Source organism: Onychomys torridus, chromosome 2 (genome assembly GCF_903995425.1).
Source record: "Onychomys torridus chromosome 2, mOncTor1.1, whole genome shotgun sequence".
NCBI classification, from domain to species: Eukaryota; Metazoa; Chordata; class Mammalia; order Rodentia; family Cricetidae; genus Onychomys; species Onychomys torridus.
In genome coordinates, this window is record NC_050444.1 from 1240646 (window position 1) to 1260606 (window position 19961).

Sequence of the window (19961 nt, forward strand, 5' to 3'; positions counted from 1 at the left end):
TCTCTGGTCAAACTCCTCCTTATCCCTCTCCGTTCTCCGTCCTCAAGTTCTCCACTCCTCTCCTTTCTTCCTCTTTGCCTCCTTAGACCTCTAAATCCTCTCAAATCTCGGAGGTGTTCAGTTACAAACCAACCATAGCAACCCCCCCCTCCAGCCAGGTCCCCAGGCTGAATTCCTACAGGGTCATAAAGGCAGGCAAGAATTTTCCTCAGGCAGTGACCTTCCTCCCCCTCTTCATTTACAACCTGAAAATGGAGTGGTAAAGGAGGAGGTCAACATAATAATCGGTTAGTATATCAAGAAGGGGATCTATGTGCTGCTCAGTCTACATTCCTGAGAGTAGTTATATAAGAAATTAGGAGTCTATTAGTGAGGATGTAAGGAAGGAGGGTCTCACCCTAAATTGCACAAAAAATAAAGCTATCCTCCTGACCTAGGAGACAGGTGTTGTTTCATTTGATAGGTAGTTTAGATAAATACATTATTAGGAGTTCTTGGAAGCATGCATAGCATTACAAGAAAATCATTGTAGAAACTAGCACAAAAGCTAAATTATCACCAAGACTTCTTAAGCCATGGCTTGACCTTTGGAGAAGTCCTTGACTTTTCCAAGTAGTAGCATTTGTGACAGTAGTTCAATTCCATTACGTTCTCAGGCGGCTTAAGAAATCTATTTCTTTACAGCCAGACCTAGAGGGTGACACCCTGTTTCAAAAAATTAATTAAACAAAAAGTGAAAGATTGAGAAAATTGATTTATTTAGGTTGAACCATACAAAAACATTGTGGTTTCCCTAAGAAAAGAAACAAACAAACAAAAAACCCCTAACTTCAAATGTTAAATAAAAATATGTTTAAAATATTAATTCCATAGAAACCAATGTGATAAAATTTCATAATTTATTATGTATTCTCTGCTCCTGTCTGAACTTAAATATACCCTTCTTTTTGAAATTTTAAAGCATACTTCTATGGTCTTATATGCAATATAAACAACATACACATAAAACCATGGAAAGAATGATTTTAAGTCAAATAAAAATTGTGATAAATCAAAGGAAAAATTATAACTTCATTTTAATAAGCTACTGAATATTAGCAGTTTTACCGTTAAAAGAGCCATTTGGGACATGGTTTATATACATACTGCTTTTAGGGGTTTTGGGGACCAGTGTTCTAGTCTATTCTAATTCTCTGTAATTATCAGGATAATATTCTATGAACAAAGAGATACTGTGATTTATTTTAGTAGAAATGGAAACTTGCCCTTATTCCCCATTCTTTCAAGGAATTTTAGCCAATAGCAATTTTTAAAACGTTTTTTTACCATTGATTATTATACAAATTTTGGTTTGGGGACAGCAACTCTCAGAATTCTCAACCTGCTTTTGGAGACTGCTGTTTACATACAGAAATAATTAATACCAAAAAAGTGCCCTGGGCCTAAGATTAACATCTATCTTTTCACACCAATCCAATTTCATAAATCCTCCCCGTTTTCCCACCAAAATGATTTCTATTGAAAATGTATTTCAGGGGGAAGATAGATTGCTTTAATTTGGGCCTCTACATTCCAACTGATCCTATTTCACTAAGTGTCTGTCTGTCTGTCTTCTTGTATGTAGGATGATAATGTGTGTGTGTTTGCATCTGGACATACACATGCCACAGCACATGTATGGAGAACAGCTTTCAGGAGTTGGTTTTCACCTCCTCTGTGGGTTCCTGGGATGAAATTCAGGTCATTAGCCTTGTTCTGAAAATATCTGTAGCCACTGAGCTTTTTTGCTGGCCCCTGCTGAGTTTACATTCATATAGACTCAACCAAATATTCAATAGCCAACAGTCTTATTTGCCATGTCTATTTCTTGTGTAGGGGAATGGAAACAGATACCTTGCACACTGTCCATGCCAATCATCAGTTACATTAGCATGCAATCATATTAACAGCTAAAACTCATAAAAGCTAAACTAAAGGAAGTGTCGCATAAAAAAGAAAATACCTATTGCTACAACTGTGAAGCTTTCAAGAATGAAGCACTTCCCTTGGCTACTGCACAAAACTGCAGAGCCTAATAGAAAGAAATGTGCTTACACACAAAGTACTTGCTGTGCATGCATAAGAACTAATACCACAGGCACCATATACCACAGAGGTTTCTATTACTTTCCATTGGGATATGATAGACTAAAGTGTCAAAGATAACGACAATTCTATTTAAAAAAAAAAAAAAAAAAGGGAGGGAAAACAGCTTTATGTTGTTATTTATTTTGTTACCTAGTAATTTAAGTAAGTTCAGTTAGTACAGAATGGCATGTGTATGCAGACTTTATCAAACAATCATAAAACAGGTACAAGGACTCTACACTGATTTGATTGTGGTGCTGGATAACCAGCACATATTCTTGCTTTAAGTAGTCTGGAAGGATGTGAATGCTGCAGCCTAGTAACTTCAAATTTCTAACAGAATGAGTCTCCTTTTTGCTTTAACCATTCTTATTTTTAGTTTTCCTGGGTTTTTTTTTGTTGTTGTTTTGTTTTTAAGATCTATTATGTTTACATACAATGTTCTATCTGCATGTATGCCTGCAAGCCAGAAGAGGGCGCAGATCTCATTATAGATGGTTGTGAGCCACCATGTGGTTGCTGGGAATTGAACTCAGGACCTCTGGAAGAGCGGTCGGTGCTCTTAACCACTGAGCCATCTCTCCAGCCCTAGTTTTCCTGTTGTGTGTGGATATTTTTAATGTGCTTTGTCTCTTGTACTTTGTTATTACCATAAGTATACAGTCAATAAACAAAACTTTTTAAAAGCTGGTTAAGAACAGTTTCTAAATTATGAAAATTTCAAAAATTTTCAGAACTGAGAGCTTAATCTCTTTCTAAATCAGATGAAAATAAAACACAGGAGTCAAAACGGATGGACTTTATAAATCCTTAAAAGTAATCACCATGTCTCTCTAGCACTCTCCAGGGTCCAGGTAAAGAAACCTTCAAGCCACTGACATCCCCAGAGAGTGACACCACAGGCCCCATAGGTCTCTGTATCTTCTCTCTCAATTTTCCCAGGCAGAGAAGAGTTTAAGGTTTGAGTGTGTTCAACAACAACAACAACAAAAAAAAAAAAAAAAAAAAAAAAAAAAAAAAAAAAAAACCAAACTGCTGGCTACCTATGTCTCTGATGCTGCCACAAAACTCATACACAATAGCTAGTCTCTGCTCACTCCACACCTCCTGAAATTGGGTGGATGTCTAACAGAACTATGCAAATCTAAGCTTCTCCCTCTCATTGACCCTGCTTGGTAATCAATCTGACACAGCAACCATTAAGCTATCTGACCTCAGGAGTCTATCACTCAAATGATAAAAACTGGAAATGGTATGACTTAATGAATTTCCCAAGATTCCCAACACTGTTTTTTACTAACCATTTTTACAGCTACACCCTAAGTCAAGCACTTTAGAAATATACTCCATGCCGGGCGTTGATGGTGCACGCCTTTAAACCCAGCACTCAGGAGGCAGAGGCAGGCGGATCACTGTGAGTTCGAGGCCAGCCTGGTCTCTAAAGTGAGTTCCAGGAAAGGCACAAAGCTACACAGAGAAACCCTGTCTCAAAAAACAAAACAAAAAACAATATATATATGTGTGTGTGTGTGTGTGTGTGTGTGTGTGTGTGTGTGTATATATATTTTCCATAATTTTTTAAACCATTTCAAGAAGTTCAAATATCAGGTGGCTAATAAGATAATCAAATAAATACTGACAATAAAATGTACTTTCTGTATAAAGCCACATTTCTATGAAATAAAAGCAAATTAAATCAAAGCTTCATCTGTAGTGAAGAATCCTACTTAAGGGTTTAACAAAGTCATGACATTCAAGCTTGTTAGCAACAGTCTCCCTTTCTATCTCAAAGCCTTCTGTGTCCAGGTCACATGCTCACCATACTTTCCTTAAGACTATTTTCTTGGTATCCAACATCCCATACACCTAGATTTCTTCTTAACCATTAAGTCTTCATGCTTTATCTCTAAATTGGTGGGCCACAGGTCCAACTCAAACCCGTCTATCTCCACCACTCTTCTTAGGTGATTTAATCTATTTCTTGTCCAAGCACAGCTTAAGACATTATCTTTACATTGAAGATTCTCAACTGATACTTTGGCTGTATAGTAGTTTTGTACCTAAATGGTTTCCTGACACTTGCATACTCATAAGCCACTCAAACAGAGCCTAAAGAAAATATCTGCTCTCTCTCTACCTCCTTCCAAACAATGTAACATAGACACATTCAACTATTCCTTAAAGGGGAAATCAATTCTTTTCCTTCATCCACACTCTCCACAGTTTGGTATTTTTTTTCCCTACCTTTAAATAAATCTATTCACACCACCTTCACATTAACTAGTCTACTTCCCCGTTTCCTGGTGATAATCTATCCTCCACAGCCCTCAAACATGCTCCTGATATTGAACCTATCAGGTTCTTCATTAGCCTAACACCTTTATAGTCACCATCTATGAAAAATGCTGTCACTCAGTGTAGTGAACTTGTCTACAGTCCCAGCACTTGGAAAGTGGAAGCTTTACAGTAAACAGGAGACCCTGACTCAAAAAACAAGCAAAATCTTGCAACAAAATTTTGATCAAGTAGGTTCCTTGATTACATTCAAATCATAATTTTGCCCCAGCAGACAAACCTTCCTTCCTACCACCCTTAGCTGTTTCACAACCAGTTACCAGCTACTTTCTATCACATTACAAACTAGTTAAGTTCACAGTTGGCATGATCCATTTCTTATTTCCATAAAGGAGGTCACAGTGTCTCATACAATATAAAAACTTTTTTTTTTTAAACCGGAAGATTCAATCCACTCACTGTATTACTGCTGTATTTAACTCATTATAGTTATATGACCCACTAAATCCAAAACATGAGTGAGATACTATCAGAGACAATTCATTCCTTGCGTTCAAGGATCTACTTACGGAGCCCTACAGAATCCGGTGTGCCATTATCATTCTTACTAGGTTGTACAAGTGGTGCAAAGGAAACAGCAAGGATATTTTTACTTTCCCAAGTGTTTTGTCCAGTCCGCATAATCTGTGTCAACTATTTGGAGTAAAACAAGAAAGAAGCAATGCCATTACCTTAATGTCAAACAGGAACAATTGCCAATGAGAAGTTAACATTTATATGCAATGGAGTTAGTTCTATTTATGTATGTATTATAATACAAGGCATCTACTACCTCCTCCACAGGAAATGCATGCCTGGTACTTTCATCTGAACCTACTATTAACTATTGAACTAAATGGACATAGTATTGAACTGTCCATCATAAATAAAACTCTCAGTTCTTATCAGAGACTCACAATTTATCAAACTCCAGAGAGTAAGTGGCTGGAGAGTACTCATACATAAATGGACATTTATATTACACTTTCCCACACCCCCAAGGCTCAGGGATCATCACAGATAAGAGGGCAGAAGAGGGCTGCAGAGCTGGCTCAGAGGTTAAGAGCACTGGCTGTTCTTCCAGAGGTCCTGAGTTCAATTCCCAGCACCCATATGGTGGCTCATAACCATTTGTAATTAGATCTGGCACCCTCTTCTGTGTACATAATAAATAAATAAATCTTAAAAAAAAAAAAAAACAGGGCAGAAGAATTGTAAGACTCAGAGATCATGGGATATTGCTACAAAATAGTGTTTTCAGAACATGACAGGACCATGGCACCTATGGATTCACAGCAGTAGGCTGCAGGTCAACATTCCAGCATTGGTGAGAGGTCCTCATGGGACCCACTCATAGCTGAGGTAACTATTGACAGGTGATGACTGCTAAAAAAGGGATAGTCAGTTTTCTTTAGGGATGGAGTCCTTGAATGGATGGCCCACTGTATATGAGCATATATACCCATGTTTATATAAGCAATACTAACTGAACGCTTCATTTTTTTTTTTTAAGGACATGAAGTTAGGAGGGAGACATGGGACGAGAATCTAGAAATTATAGAGGGAGTAGTGGATGGTGAATATGATCAAAATATAGGTTGTATGTTTGAAATTCACAAAGAATAAATTTATGTACATATGCCACCTAAGATGAATTTTTAAAAAGGATTTATATATGTGTGGCCTGGGAAGGAAGGGGAATCTGCATGAGCATATGTGCATATGCACATATGTGGCAGCCAAAGGAGAAAGCTGTAGTTACAAGCATTTGAAAGACAACCACCCTGTACTTGAGTACCAGGATCCTCATGATTGCACAATCATTCTTAACAAGCGAGCCAAGTCTCTAGTCCCAAAGTGAAAACCTGAGCGCAAAAGGAATACCCAAATACAACCAAGTTGAGTCTCTGAGCTTCTACAGGTACCACTAGAGAGCTGTATACAACACTGCCTCCTGAATAAAAAACTGAAATAGGTCCAGTCATTTGTTTAGAGCACTGTTAACAAGAATGTATTTTCATTACTATACCAGTGAACTCACTTTACTCTCTTCTCTAACAGTGATAAAACAGATTCTAATTCTATTCTAATTTGATACCACAAACAAATAAAGTCAGGACCAGAGAGATGGTTCAGCTGATAAATATGATTGCTGCCAAATCTGACACCTGGGTTTCATCCCTGAGACCCACATGTCAGAAGGAGAAACCAACTCCTACAAATTGTCCTTTGACCTCCAAACATGTACATAATAAATAATGTTTTTAAGTAATCACAAAAAGGAATTGTCTCAATTCAACAAACATCTATAGTCTTAGAATGCCTATAATCCCAGCACACATGTTCTAAGGCAGCAAAGTCCTAAATTACAGGCTAGCTTGAGATATAGAACAAAATTCTGACTCAGGAAAAACAGACCTTCAAACACATTATTAAAGAAAATCAAACAAGTGAGTAATTTTAAGTGTAAACCTCAGTATTCAAGTAAATCAAGGAAACTGTATGTGTGCATGTGTATTAAAAACCCTGCACACTGTACTCTCACTGCCTCACCTTCACACTGGGCCAGGTAGGTCCATTTTTTTATTTTACTATAAATGCCACATGCGTATGCATGTGTGTTGCTAGTGTGTATGTGTGTGTGTGTGTGTGTGTGTGTTGCTAGCAAGCCCTCTACCACTTAATCACATCCCTGGTCTTTCTAGAAACATTTCTAAAAATATTTTAGCATTCTTATCTACTGAGCCATCTTTCCAGCCCCTCAATGAAGATTTTTTTTAATCTTGTTTTATTTATGAAGCACTTGAAATCAGTCACAAATAAGACTTCTTAACATGCGATGGGTAGAGTCTATGCATTCAACTGAATTCCTTCCAGTTGAGGAACTCAGGGGCAGCTACCTGACTACCTGGGTGAGCTGACTGGTCAAGTGGGCTCTAGTCTCTCAACCACACTTCTTCTCCAGCTCTGCTTCACTTTGAAATACTTAAGGATCTCCTTCACACTTCTTTCTACATACACATGTAGATCTATAAAGACTTATTTCTGCTTCAAAAGTTACAATGTGACCTTCCCTATCACAGAACAGTAATCCCAATCCTACAACTATGTGGGCTCTCTTGTAACAAATGGGGGACAGAGAAGGTACCTGATCCTCTATAGGCATGACCAGTATTCCCCCAACTTTGAGCAAGATCTTCATGTAGTTTTCATGATCTTTCTGGACTCCAGCTCCACAGTAAATTCGATCATACTGATGACTGTCAGAAGCTATCTGAAGGCAATTACCCACCACAAATGCAGGTTCACAGAATTCAAATCTGTGTGAGAAAACAAACATTTTAATTTGTTTAAACAAAAGTTAGCTCTCTGACAAATCACCATAACACTGTCCTCGAAACAACAAGGCTACCAAAATTAATTTTAAGGATAAAATACAATTAGAAAATTGGATATAAAATATGTATAGAATTTAACACTGATCAAGTATATTGTTTTGTTCTCTGTGATACAGCACACAAAGCATTAACCTATTCTGGGTGACACTGAAACCTTAATTAGGGCACAGAAATGAATATAATAAAAAAGCTCATCAAATGATAATCTTGAGAAGCCCCCATAATGATGTTTGAAGATGAAAGTTGTCAATAGGAAAAGGCTTCACTTTCTACTCTTTCCAGATATTTAGGGCCAGCAGTAAGGAGGACAGCTCTTCAAGGACTCCTCTCTGCTTGACACCATTGCTGACAGAAACAGTAGCACAGCTTTGGCCAAGAGATACCAATCAACTGACCACGGTCCTTGCAACCACTAAGATTAGGGTACCTTTAATAAAAACTGTGGCCAGGCAACTTACAAGACTGGGACAGAATCAAATGAGTAGTGCTTTCTTAACTGTAGCTTTGGCCCCTATGGTTTTCTTAAGCAACCCAAGAGGAGATGTGGTTTCAAGGTTCATCCAACCAAGTACTCCTGGCTACAATATGGTAATTTCATATATCAATAAACTACCTTATATAGGCTTTAACTTTGCTTCTTACATTCTGCCAACAAAGTGAAAAATACACTATCACACAACATAAAATTAAAACTTCAATGTAAATGCAATCTTTTTTCTCCTCAGACCCTCAACTTACTCTATAACCCAAGGTGAGCTCAAACACCATGAAATCTTGCTTCAATATCTTAAATGCTTTAACTATAGGTGTAAGTCCCCATTTCCAACCACTTCCAATATTTTCAAACTAATTCTTAACCTTTTAAGTTGATAGTAATAAAATCATATCATAAGATTAAGCCCTTGTTTACAAATGAAATAATTTACAGTAGGAGCATGGCATACACTAGAGGATAACCAAATGATTTCAACCAGAACTAATTTTACTTTATAGAATATATTCTGCCCTTTGATAATTAATTGTGAACTTCCTTCATCTTAAATCCTCATTAAAATTTATTACAACACAGATACATTAATGGACATACATTTAAAGGAGTCCACCAGTCTTGTGCCCTGAAAGTAGGGAAGAGTTGAAAGAGCTGGAAAGTAGGAGTTAAAAACAATACACACTGTACTCTCATATCCATTATTTTACTGTAAATACCACCTCACTGTTTGCATTTTTAGAACTCCTTTCCATCAATTTTTCCTCCTGCGGAGAATAAGGGGTTGCTATGAGTGTTTCCTTCAGAGAACCTATATGCTATAAGCTTGTGCCAAGTATGGAAATGTCGAGAGGTAGTAAAATTTTTAAGAAGGGATCCCTAGTAGGAGGTAACTAGATCATGAGGAAACAAACCATCTCAAAGGGATTAATTGTCAAGTCACAGGGGTAGGTTTTTACTCATAACAGTAATCAGTTTTTACAAAGGAAGATCACTCCAAAAATGTTGTACAATATCCCCAAATAATGCTCAACATGAGATGTTGTCTGCCATGTCTTGATGCATCAGGAGGCCCCATAAAGCAGCTTGTGTTCTTACAACACAAACAGGCTTTTAGTCCAGCCACAACCTGTACACACTATGCTGAATTACTTGCCTCTAATTTCATGTGAGAACTATGACAACGTATTCCTGTTTGTGTATGCTGTTCCTTTGCTCTACGTTCCCCTCACTGGCCATCTTCTATTAGTGAATGTCTACTACACTTTCAAGTTACACTTAAAATATCAGCTTCACAATGAATTCCTAATCTTTAAAAGTATTAGCTTACCTATGTCATGAATATTTAGTTTCTCCCAGAAAAAAGACTATATAGCCCAACCTCTGATTATTCAAGATAGGGTCAAAATGTATTTTCTTTTTAGATTTGTTTATTTCATTACTGTATGTGTATATGTGTTTTGCCTACATATATGTCTATGTACCACATGTATGCCTGGTGCCTATGGAGGCCAAAGAAGGCATCTGGATTCCCTGCAACTGGAGTTACAGATAGCTGTGATCAGCCATGTGGGTGCTAGGAATCAAGTCCGGGTCCTCTGCAAGAGCAACAAGATCTTAACCAGTGATGCTTAAGTCCCAAAATGTAAGTTTTCGATTTTAAGTAATTATGTTGTTAATCACCTGATTTAATTATTTTTATTAAACTTACAATAAGTGCTCTTTAAAAAAAGTTATTCTCAGTAAGTTCTATCTGGAAAAATCATCGTTCTTATAAAAACTCATTTTAAATAGTAATTTATATTAAAAAACATCATTCTTATAAAAATATTTTTAAATAGTAATTTATATTAATCTTACAATTTATACATGCACAGAATCTTCAAAAAAATCAGAAGATTTTGAATTATTAAACTTCTTTTACAAATCTATTAAATCAACTAAAATATATTAACAGTTCTGAAAGCTTCCTACTAAAATACAGGGCAGCTTACAGAACTAATACCTAAGTAAAAACACCACTAGAAGTGAGCAGCTTACAATTAAAACCACAGAAGATTATTCAAGAATTTTGTGCCTTCTTTTAAAATTAAGTGTGTACCTCTGCACAAGTTCCCCCAAAGAAAATGGTTCCTGTTCTTCTAGTTAAGTAGAGTCTAACTTCAGTTCTGGGTGTTCACTGCAAACACAAGCGAATGGACAAACACTAAATAATTCCACTCACTGTGGTATAATTTACATTGTGGTAAGTGTGTTAGCATTTAGAGGAGAGGAATATGACTCCTTAAGTATGAAGGTGAAAGGCAACAGACAGACCTGGAGATCAGAGGCTTCTTGTAAAACTGAAAGCTGTGATCTGAAAGGCCAGACTAGACTGTTTAGAGCCACACTATACAAGATGGTAGTCACTAACCACACAGACATGTGTCCTTCAAATGTGGTTAGCCCAATATTAGTTGCACTCCATGAATAAAATTCATATAAATTTTCAAAGACTTTGTACAAAAAAGTAAACTATTCAAATAATTCTTTTACATTGCATACCAATAAACAATGTTTATACAGTCAAACACCAAAGGACAAAATACAGAACTGGCCATTTGCTTGTCTCAGGCAGACAGGTGGTGCAAGAACTTTCTCCTCAACATAATGTTTTCCCTTTGCAATATTTTCCTGGTTTTTGGTTGTTTTTTGTTTGTTTGGTTTGTTTTGCTTTTGTCATCCCCAATATGTCTAAATTTAACTGTATCTCTATTACTTATTACAACCCCCCAAATGCATTTATAATACCTTTTCTAACCACCAACTTTGAATAAGATCTCAAATTACAAACTAAATATGATGATCACAAAAATCTCAAAATCTGAAATTTGCCTAGAAATAGTTACAGGAAAAGTATATGCCCACAGCACTTTATAGCGATATAATGGTTCAGATCATGATGCTGGTTGGTAAATGCCCACTGCCCTCTATAGTGCTGTAATGGTTCAGACCATGACACTGGCTGGTAAATGCCCAATGAATCCATAGTGATATAACGGTTCACAGATCATGACTCTAGTGGTAACAATAGCACCATGTATATTGTGCCAACACATGAAAAATCAAGATAACGTTTGGCTGCAATGTCATATAACTGAGTATCTAAAACCATGCTCACTATTCTAGTAATAACCTGAATGTTTTCCCTTCTGATGGCATATGAAGTCTATTTACCTCAAAGTGTGGATAAAAGCATTTATTTAGAAGAGTCAATCTCTAATGTCCATTAATACAAATGAAATATAGACTCCTAACTCACTCACTTACTACTATACTTTAACATACTAACTTCCTTAAATAGAACACTTAAATTTGAAAGCCTACTAGAATCAGAAAATATTCCAGAGCTGGTGAAATGGGTCAGAGGGTAAAGGCGCCTGTTGACAAGCCTGACGACCTGGGTTCTGGTGAAAGACAGGCTGACTCCCATAGGCTGTTCTCTAACCTCCAAGTCTGTGCCCCACCCACAACAAAATAAATAAAAACATATTAAGAAAAATAAATTTAAATCCCAAAAGTACTGTACTATTTCTAGTAATAAAAATTATAGGGGTTGGGGATTTAGCTCAGTGGTAGAGCACTCCTCAGCTCTGGCTAAATTAAATAGAAAGAAAAGAAAAGAAAAGAAAAGAAAAGAAAAGAAAAGAAAAGAAAAGAAAAGAAAAGAAGAAAAGAAAAGAAAAGAAAAGAAAAGAAAGAAAGAAAGAAAGAAAGAAAAGCTGGGCAGTGGTAGCATACACTTTTAATCCCAACACTCGGGAGGCAGAACCAGGCAGATCTATGTTTGAGGCCAGCCTGGTCTACAGAGCGAGATCCAGGACATGCACCAAAGCTACATAGAGAAACTCTGTCTCAAAAAACAAAAAACAAAGACAAAAACAAAAAAAAAATTATAAAAGAGATATATCTAAAACTATGAGATAATGTTGACAATAAAAACATTATAAAGAATTTGTAAGCCAAATATACAACAAGAAGTCACCACCAATAAATAAAAAAGAAAACCAGAAAAAAAATTAAAAATTTCTCCCAAAAGTATTCCCTATTCAATCATTAATTATGGCTTAATCTTTGCTACCTATAATACATAAATTTTTCACAATTGGTTAGGAAAAAAATTAAAATTGCTTATTGTTAAAATTGTAAAGCCTTACACACAGATGGAGATTAATTTTTGAACAAAGCACCTACAGGTGCTTCTGAGTAGCATGCAGTTGAAAACGGGAAATGCCTTACAATAAATGCATTACAATAGCATCCATGAAATAAATTCATACTAGTCTGCTGGAGAATGAGTAAGATTCCATGGCTGACATTTTTTCCAAAAATCTTGTTATTTAAAAATACCCTTGTTAAATGGTAGCACATATTTATAGATATGCCCACTAATATGCACAAAGAAATAACTAAATAACTGAATCAACACACAGATAGGGAATGTTAACAGTGTTATCTGTTACTGACCAGTAAATTGTAACTCCTATTGATTGTTTCAAGGAGAGTAGAAAACAAGAAAAACAATTCTTAGTTCTTGACTATTCCAAAAGCTGTGCCACACTGTTTCTTTAAACACAGAGACAAAGCACACTTTAAACCTTATACAATAATTTCTGTGTAATCTAGAAGACTGCAGTGATAAACTGTCCGGAACTTCTGTGTACAAAATGGCACTATGAATACCAATAAATTACGTGTAATTCAGGTTAGAATATAATGAAAAAGGAAATCCAAATTCCATTTATTCATACAAATCACACATCAAATGAGACCTGAGAAATGTTAACCAATCTACCAAAATGACAAATATATGTAATTATATTTAAGAATGGCTCAGGTGTTCTTTCTCTAGTTCTTATATTAAAATTGGATATTTCTTAAAATGTTGCATCTAGGTTAAAATTAGCAGACATTTTTATTTTTAAAAAAATTCAAAATAGAATCTCTCAAAGTCACTTTCCAGAGGCATATTACCAAATAAAAGTTATACTACCAGTTATCTGCATATAGGGGGGAAAAAGTCTTGAAACCTGTAAAATACCACAAGTTCATTCACATGAGGCTTATTACCAATGAACCTGAAAATACAATGACTTGTGAGACTCTCACATTGGATCACATTTCATTTACTCTTACTAAGCTATGCACTGAAAACCATTTATGGAAGAATGTAGAACATACATTTTGGCTGAGGCCAGGATTCTAGTCACTTACCTCAGCAGTGGCTTTCTTTATGGGTGCATGCTGGACTATCTTCATCTCAGGCAGATAGATGACTTCGTTCACAGCCCGGACCTTGCCAACTTGCCCATATAATTCTTTTGAAAAGCAGCTAGGAGAGCAGGGTGACCTAGCCTTGCCCTGTAGCTTCCCTCTTAGACGGATAGTCTAGGTCTAGGAGCTGACTGAGAGCAGAAAAAACAACATTCCCCTTCAATACACTGTCAAGTGGGGGCTGGCAATTGCACACCTAGTTTATTAGGTTCCAGAGGACACTGTCATTGAAATTGTAGACAATTATTCCAATGGAAGAAAGGAATTTCAAGGACCTGGGAAAGAGTCCTACCTTATTCTCATACCTCATTGAAAACAACCTGACAAATAAATCACAAAATCTTTTTCTTAAAACATTTCATTAAAATGCAGTTTGAGTCTTAAGAGCTATGGCCATTTTATTAAAAATAAGATAAAACTTTAAACATTTCTACTGGAATAAAAGTAACAAAAATATTAAGCTCTTGACCTCCAAATGAACCATTCAAATACCTTATAATCAGTAACTAAATTGGTGAATGAAAATTAGAAAACAAAAACTTTACCTTTTCAAATGTTTTCCCTTCCAACTGCACCAATTTTATCTTAGAACAATTCAGGCATTATTTGAAGCAAAGCATGAAAGTAAACACAGTGGTATGTTTGCTTGCATTGAATAAAAGCATTGTAGAAACCAAAGTACTGAAACAGTTGCTAAATGTTTTCTAGAAAACCTGACAGCCAAGTCATTTAAAGTCATTACATTTCTCCACACAGATGTTAACATATATAATTGATGGCCCTTTTACTATTTTCAAGAACCCTTTACTAGCATTTGATTGTTTATCATGTTAGAATTTTTTGTCTAGCAAGGTGTGGTGGTTCATGTCTACAAAGCTGAGACAGGAGGATCACACATTTGAAACCTACCTGAGCAACTTAAGAAGTTCCTGTCATGCACGCACACATGCACACACACATGCACACTCCTGAAGGAAAGGAAGGGAGGAGGGGAGGGGAGAGAACAGAATTAAAAAAGAAATTAATGTTTCTGAGACAAGGTTTGACTCTGTAGACTAGCTTGGAACACTCAGTGACTCTCCTGCCTTAGTTTCCCAAGTGCTGGGATTACAGGTATGCCTCATCATGACCAGCTCAAAAGCACATTTTAAAGGTGCCGAGAATGCAGTTTAGTGGTAGAATGATCTAGCATGGCTTTAATCCTCAGAACCACAGAGAGAGAAGGGAAAAAATACTGCTTACAACTTGCAATAATTTGCATAAGACTATTTCTGAACACTATTAGTAAGATATACAAACATCTAAAGAGTATTGAGAAATACTGAGTATAATGAATTACAAAAGCAAAATGACTTCAATATAATTCTCTTAAGAAAGATATGAGACTACTCCAGTGATTAAACTGTATACTGAAGCACTTAATTTTCAAATATAAATCCCTTGTGGAAAGTAAACCTTTTAATTAATTTTATGTAAAACCAGGATATTATTGTTGCCATGCATCAGGTATACTTTTGAAAACTATAAAGATGAAGAAGGCACTGCCTTTCACTCATCCTCCCCTCCAATAAAGCCAAGTGTCCTGTCCTGTACAGTGTGTGTAATCACATCAGCAGTATGGCCTGATTCTTATCTAAAGGACACACAGGATACATATTACAGTGCTGTTTTACAGTTTGAAACCAGGGCTAAGTTGCTAGGCTATAGTTTATTGGTAGCATCTTATTTCTAGGAAGAAACAAACAAACAAAAAAAGCAATGCATTTTAACTGGCCAGAGTCTAAGACAGTGATTCTCAACCTCCCTAATGTTTCGACCCTTTAATACAGTTCCACATGTTGTGGTAACCCCCAACCACAAAATTATTTTCATTGCTACTTCATAACTGTTTTTTTTCCTACTGTGATGAATAGTAATGTAAACATCTGACATACAGAATATCTGATATGTGACCCCTATGAAAGGGCTGTTCAAATGCCCAGGGGTCACAACCCACAGATTGAGAATCACTGGTCTAATACAAAAGACTTACTGACCTGAACACCCACTACTGTTTTCATCACTTATGACTCATTTATGTGCCCAATTACATAGAAATAAGGATCCACTATTCTCTGTAGGAAGAATATGCAGACTATGCTCATTTGGGTACAGATAAAAGTACATTTCCAAAATCCTCTCTCTAGTCATCCTGAGAGAAACACAACCTACTAACCTTATAGGAACGTTCTAAAGTATGATTCTCAAGAGTCAAATCAACTGAATATGCACATATATACTAAGTAAATCCATATACACAGCTATAAAATAAACATTTTATTAATGACAAAATCTTCCATGAGGTGAAGTTTATAATTCAAGCTTCTTTAAGATATTCATCCAAGTACTCACAGCTGGAGAGATGTATTCTGTTTACTACTTAAATACTAAATTAAAGTAATTTTATCCCCTTAACTTCCTCCCTCTCTTGTTGACTAAATGTAGAGAGCATGAGGTCCTTTTGCTCACATACAAGCACTAGGGAAACCCCAAATGTTAAACACAGGTTGTCTCTTCAACAGAAGAGATGAATATGTGTTTTCAACCCTGAAATCTGGGAGTAGATATAGTTATTAGCCTGGCGGTCTGTGCTATCTATAGGACCTGGCCTTACTTGGCTACCCCAAACTACTATTTATTTCAGTCATTCTCTCTAGACGCTTACTTTGAGCATCGTTTCTCAGTCAAAAGGTCACTTGTACTTTGTAAAGAGTTTCAATGTAAACATGTCTTAAGCTTTGTTGCACACGAGATTGAATTAATTATCATCAGGTAACTTTTTTCCCAAAGTTGTACTGAGCTTAAATGTGCCTAAAATAAGCCACCTGGTGTCAGCCAGCTAACTGAGTCATGCTGAGCCTGATTTCTTTCTTGCCTCACACAGATCATTACTCTGCTGGCCCTGGTGTCTGCACAGACCCTCCACAACTAAACACCCAATCTTCTCAGTAAATAAAGCCCCAACACTAGACTGGATCAGAGTGAACTTCTAAAAATGATCTTTTGGGACTGTCAAATGAACTTCTGGCTCCATGAGTAAAGTTGCTCACTGCTAAATCTGACAACTTGAGTTTGAGTCCCAGGACCAAAGTAGTGGGTGGTAAGAATTAACGCCTGTAAGTAGATGTAATAAAAATGTTTAATAAAATAAAAATGACATTTTGTAGTGTGTGAAGACTATTACAGGTTAATAAACTAGCAACAGCAGGGCACAGAAACTAGACCATGACAAGTCCATTTGTTTTCTTGATAGTAGAGCCACCTTTTCCTGAAGGGGTCAAAATAACTGGCTGCCATCAGAGACAATTTAGCTCAGGAATCCTTAAAAATCATCTGGTCATTTGCATTTAGGAAGACCTTTGAAATCATAGCAGTTCATAAGAAAGTTCAGTGAACACTATCACTAAGGAATAAGTCTTTCACTCTAGCTTTCCATGTCAAAATAAGTTCTGAGAAGCTGCTTTGAACCATGAACCTGTTCATGCAGTGCTGGCATAGTTCAACACACATACATTAAGAACTCTTTTATTCAAAGAACAAATATGATTTAAGACAGGAGACCCAAGTTTGTAGACACCACGCACACAAACACACATATTTGTATTTCTACAACTTGCATTGCATATTCTAATACTGGTTAGTTAATAGATCTCTCACCCTCTCATATATGAGAGCTCACTCTGACCTCCAGCAGATATATGTAAGAAAATCTTCAAAGTGTAGCATGAATCAAATAGAACATGGAGATATTTTTGAAGGAAGGAACTAATGAAAAAGCTCTGGACTCCCTGGATGAAGAACAGAACTAAATTTTAAACATTTGTTCTCTTCATGTTAAATTCTAGCGATGATGAGATACCAATACAAAATTAATGACCCATTTTCCATGTTACTAATTAATATATATTGCTTCATAACCCTATACACAATTAAATATGAAACTGCTTAGAAGAGAAACTGTACATTTAGTAACATGTTTTAATTTTTTTTAATTCAAAGAAAGTAGGAATAATATCCCAGACACTTAAAAAACAAACTAAAAGATCATCAAAATACAAATGACAGGAAGAAAATTATTATATTATGTTATGTTATGTTACATTATAACTAGCTACCAAAATCAATAATTCAAAAAGAATAAAGCACTACCCAATGAATAACCAATCAACTTTGATTACTTTTCTACCAGCTGTTACTGTATGCAAAATGAAACAGTTTCCTAGTATTAGCAATTCTTTGAATACAAGACCTATTTGTGATGTGAGATACTAAACAGTTAGTAATATTTCATACCTGTTCTGATCAGTTTGTCAACTTGATATATGTTAGAGTCATCTGGGAAAAGGAAACCTCAAATGAAAAAATGTCTCCAGCAGACTGGCCTGTAGGCAAGTCTGTAGGGTAATTTCTTGATTTATGATTGATGTGTGAGGGCCCACTGTATGACTGTGGGAAATGGCACTCCTAAACTGGTGGTCCTAGGTTGTATAAGAAAGCAGGCTGAACAAGCCACGGGGAACAAGTCAGGAAGCAGCCCTCCTCCATGGCCTCTCCTTCAGTTCCTGCCTGACTACCTTCAGTGATGAACTGTGAGCAGAAATAAACCCCTCCCCAGGCTGGTTTTGGTCATGGTGTTTACTACAGCAACACAAAACTGACTATATACCAATGTCTCAGAAGTAAAATTAAATTGCCTCCTGTCTTCTTTTGCATGGGTAAACATAAAAACGTTTCCAAAATAAGTTGTAACACTTAGGTAACTATGATAAATACCTAGTTAACTATGCTAAACATTTAGGTAACTCTTCACTGAAATGTTAGGGATCATCATCTCAGGAATTTAAAAAACAGGTATAACAGTAACAACAAAAAATTTTTGAGAGAGAAGGGCTGAAGAGGTATCCCAGTGGATAAGATGCCTGCCATGCAAGTGAGGACCAGGGTTTATACCCCATAACCATGTAAATGAAAAGCCTGGCATGGCAACAGGCACTTAGTTAAGTGCATGAGCTCAACTTGAGTGATGAGAGGCCCTATCTAAAACATACAGATAAGAAGTGATAGAAGAAAGAGATCCCTCTGGCCTCTACATACACACATGCATACATACCTCCATGCCCACACTCACATGAACAAGTACATGTACTGCACATACACACACACCACAAAATAATAAGTGAGACATTTAAATAGCCTTCAAACTTATTTGTTATGAATTAACAAACTATATAAAAAACACTGAAATCATAGTATATTTTACTGTTATCTAGAACCACTTTTTTGATGACTCACATTTTTCCTAAGCCTGTTCTGATTAATGACCAGAAACTGAACCTTCATGTATCAATAGATGACATGTATTAATAACAAGCGATAAACCTTACTGTAGATTTTGAGCCTTTGTTAATATTACCTTACACTTTCTAAGTTAAAATGTATTCAAAAAGTTATGGCAAGACAAGTTTCAATATTAAAACATATTTTACAGGCAATCAAACAATACAAAAAAATCCCTGTAACTAAATAAAAATTAATCTTGCCCACATCCCCAAGACTCAGCAACCACATTAGTCATTATGCAGAAGGAAAACAATGAAGACACAAACAGACTCTACAGTTTAATTGCAATTTCTTAGTAAATAATGAGCTAAAAACTTTGATTTCTGTTAAATGTGTTTCTTTTTTGGAATAAATGCATTTGGCAATTGAAAATGGTTGAACAGTATAAATTAAGTATTAATTATTCATAAGAAAAGTAGTTCAGGAATTGGAGAGATAGCTCAGTGATTTAGTGCACTGGCTGCTCTTGTGGTTAGGTTCTCAGCACCCACATGGCACCTCACAACTATCTGTAACTCCAGGGCCAAGGGATCTGAAACCCTCTCCTGAACTCTACGTGAACCAGGCATGCATGTAGTGCACACACAGATATGTAGACAAACCACTCATACACATAAAATAAATCTAAAAGAGAAACAAATTGTTCAGTAAACTGCTAATTTAACTAGCTGACTTAAATCTATTGTGTTTATTACAGAAAAAAATAAAACCTGAGCATCTGCACACCCACAATCCTGCATGAAGTACTGAATAATCTGGTTATAGTCACACCTGTTGCACAAGAGCTGAATAATCCAGCTACAGCCACATCTGTGTTGCACAAAAGCTCGCCCACCCGGACGCCAGGAGCTGAGGATTTTGCTATGGAGCCTCAGTTTTGTATTCTTCAACCAACTCAAGCATCATTCACATCAAGACAGAAA

General features: G+C 36.2%; 1 protein-coding gene across 7 annotated transcripts in view; it reads right to left on the minus strand.

Annotated features, from left to right (window-relative positions):
• Pcmtd1 (protein-L-isoaspartate (D-aspartate) O-methyltransferase domain containing 1) overlaps positions 1-19961 on the minus strand; it is a 95073-nt gene that overhangs the window by 22328 nt on the left and 52784 nt on the right. For 4 of the 7 annotated variants that reach the window (XM_036177498.1, XM_036177497.1, XM_036177500.1 and 1 more), the window contains 2 exons: positions 7610-7781; positions 4992-5115 (listed from right to left, as the gene is read on the minus strand). In XM_036177498.1, coding sequence (XP_036033391.1) covers positions 4992-5115; positions 7610-7781 — 296 coding nt within the window. Of the gene's footprint in view, positions 1-4991; positions 5116-7609; positions 7782-9916; positions 10526-13599; positions 13791-19961 lie in introns of those variants that run through there. The other 3 variants (XR_004944193.1, XR_004944194.1, XM_036177499.1) reach the window with 3 other exon arrangements.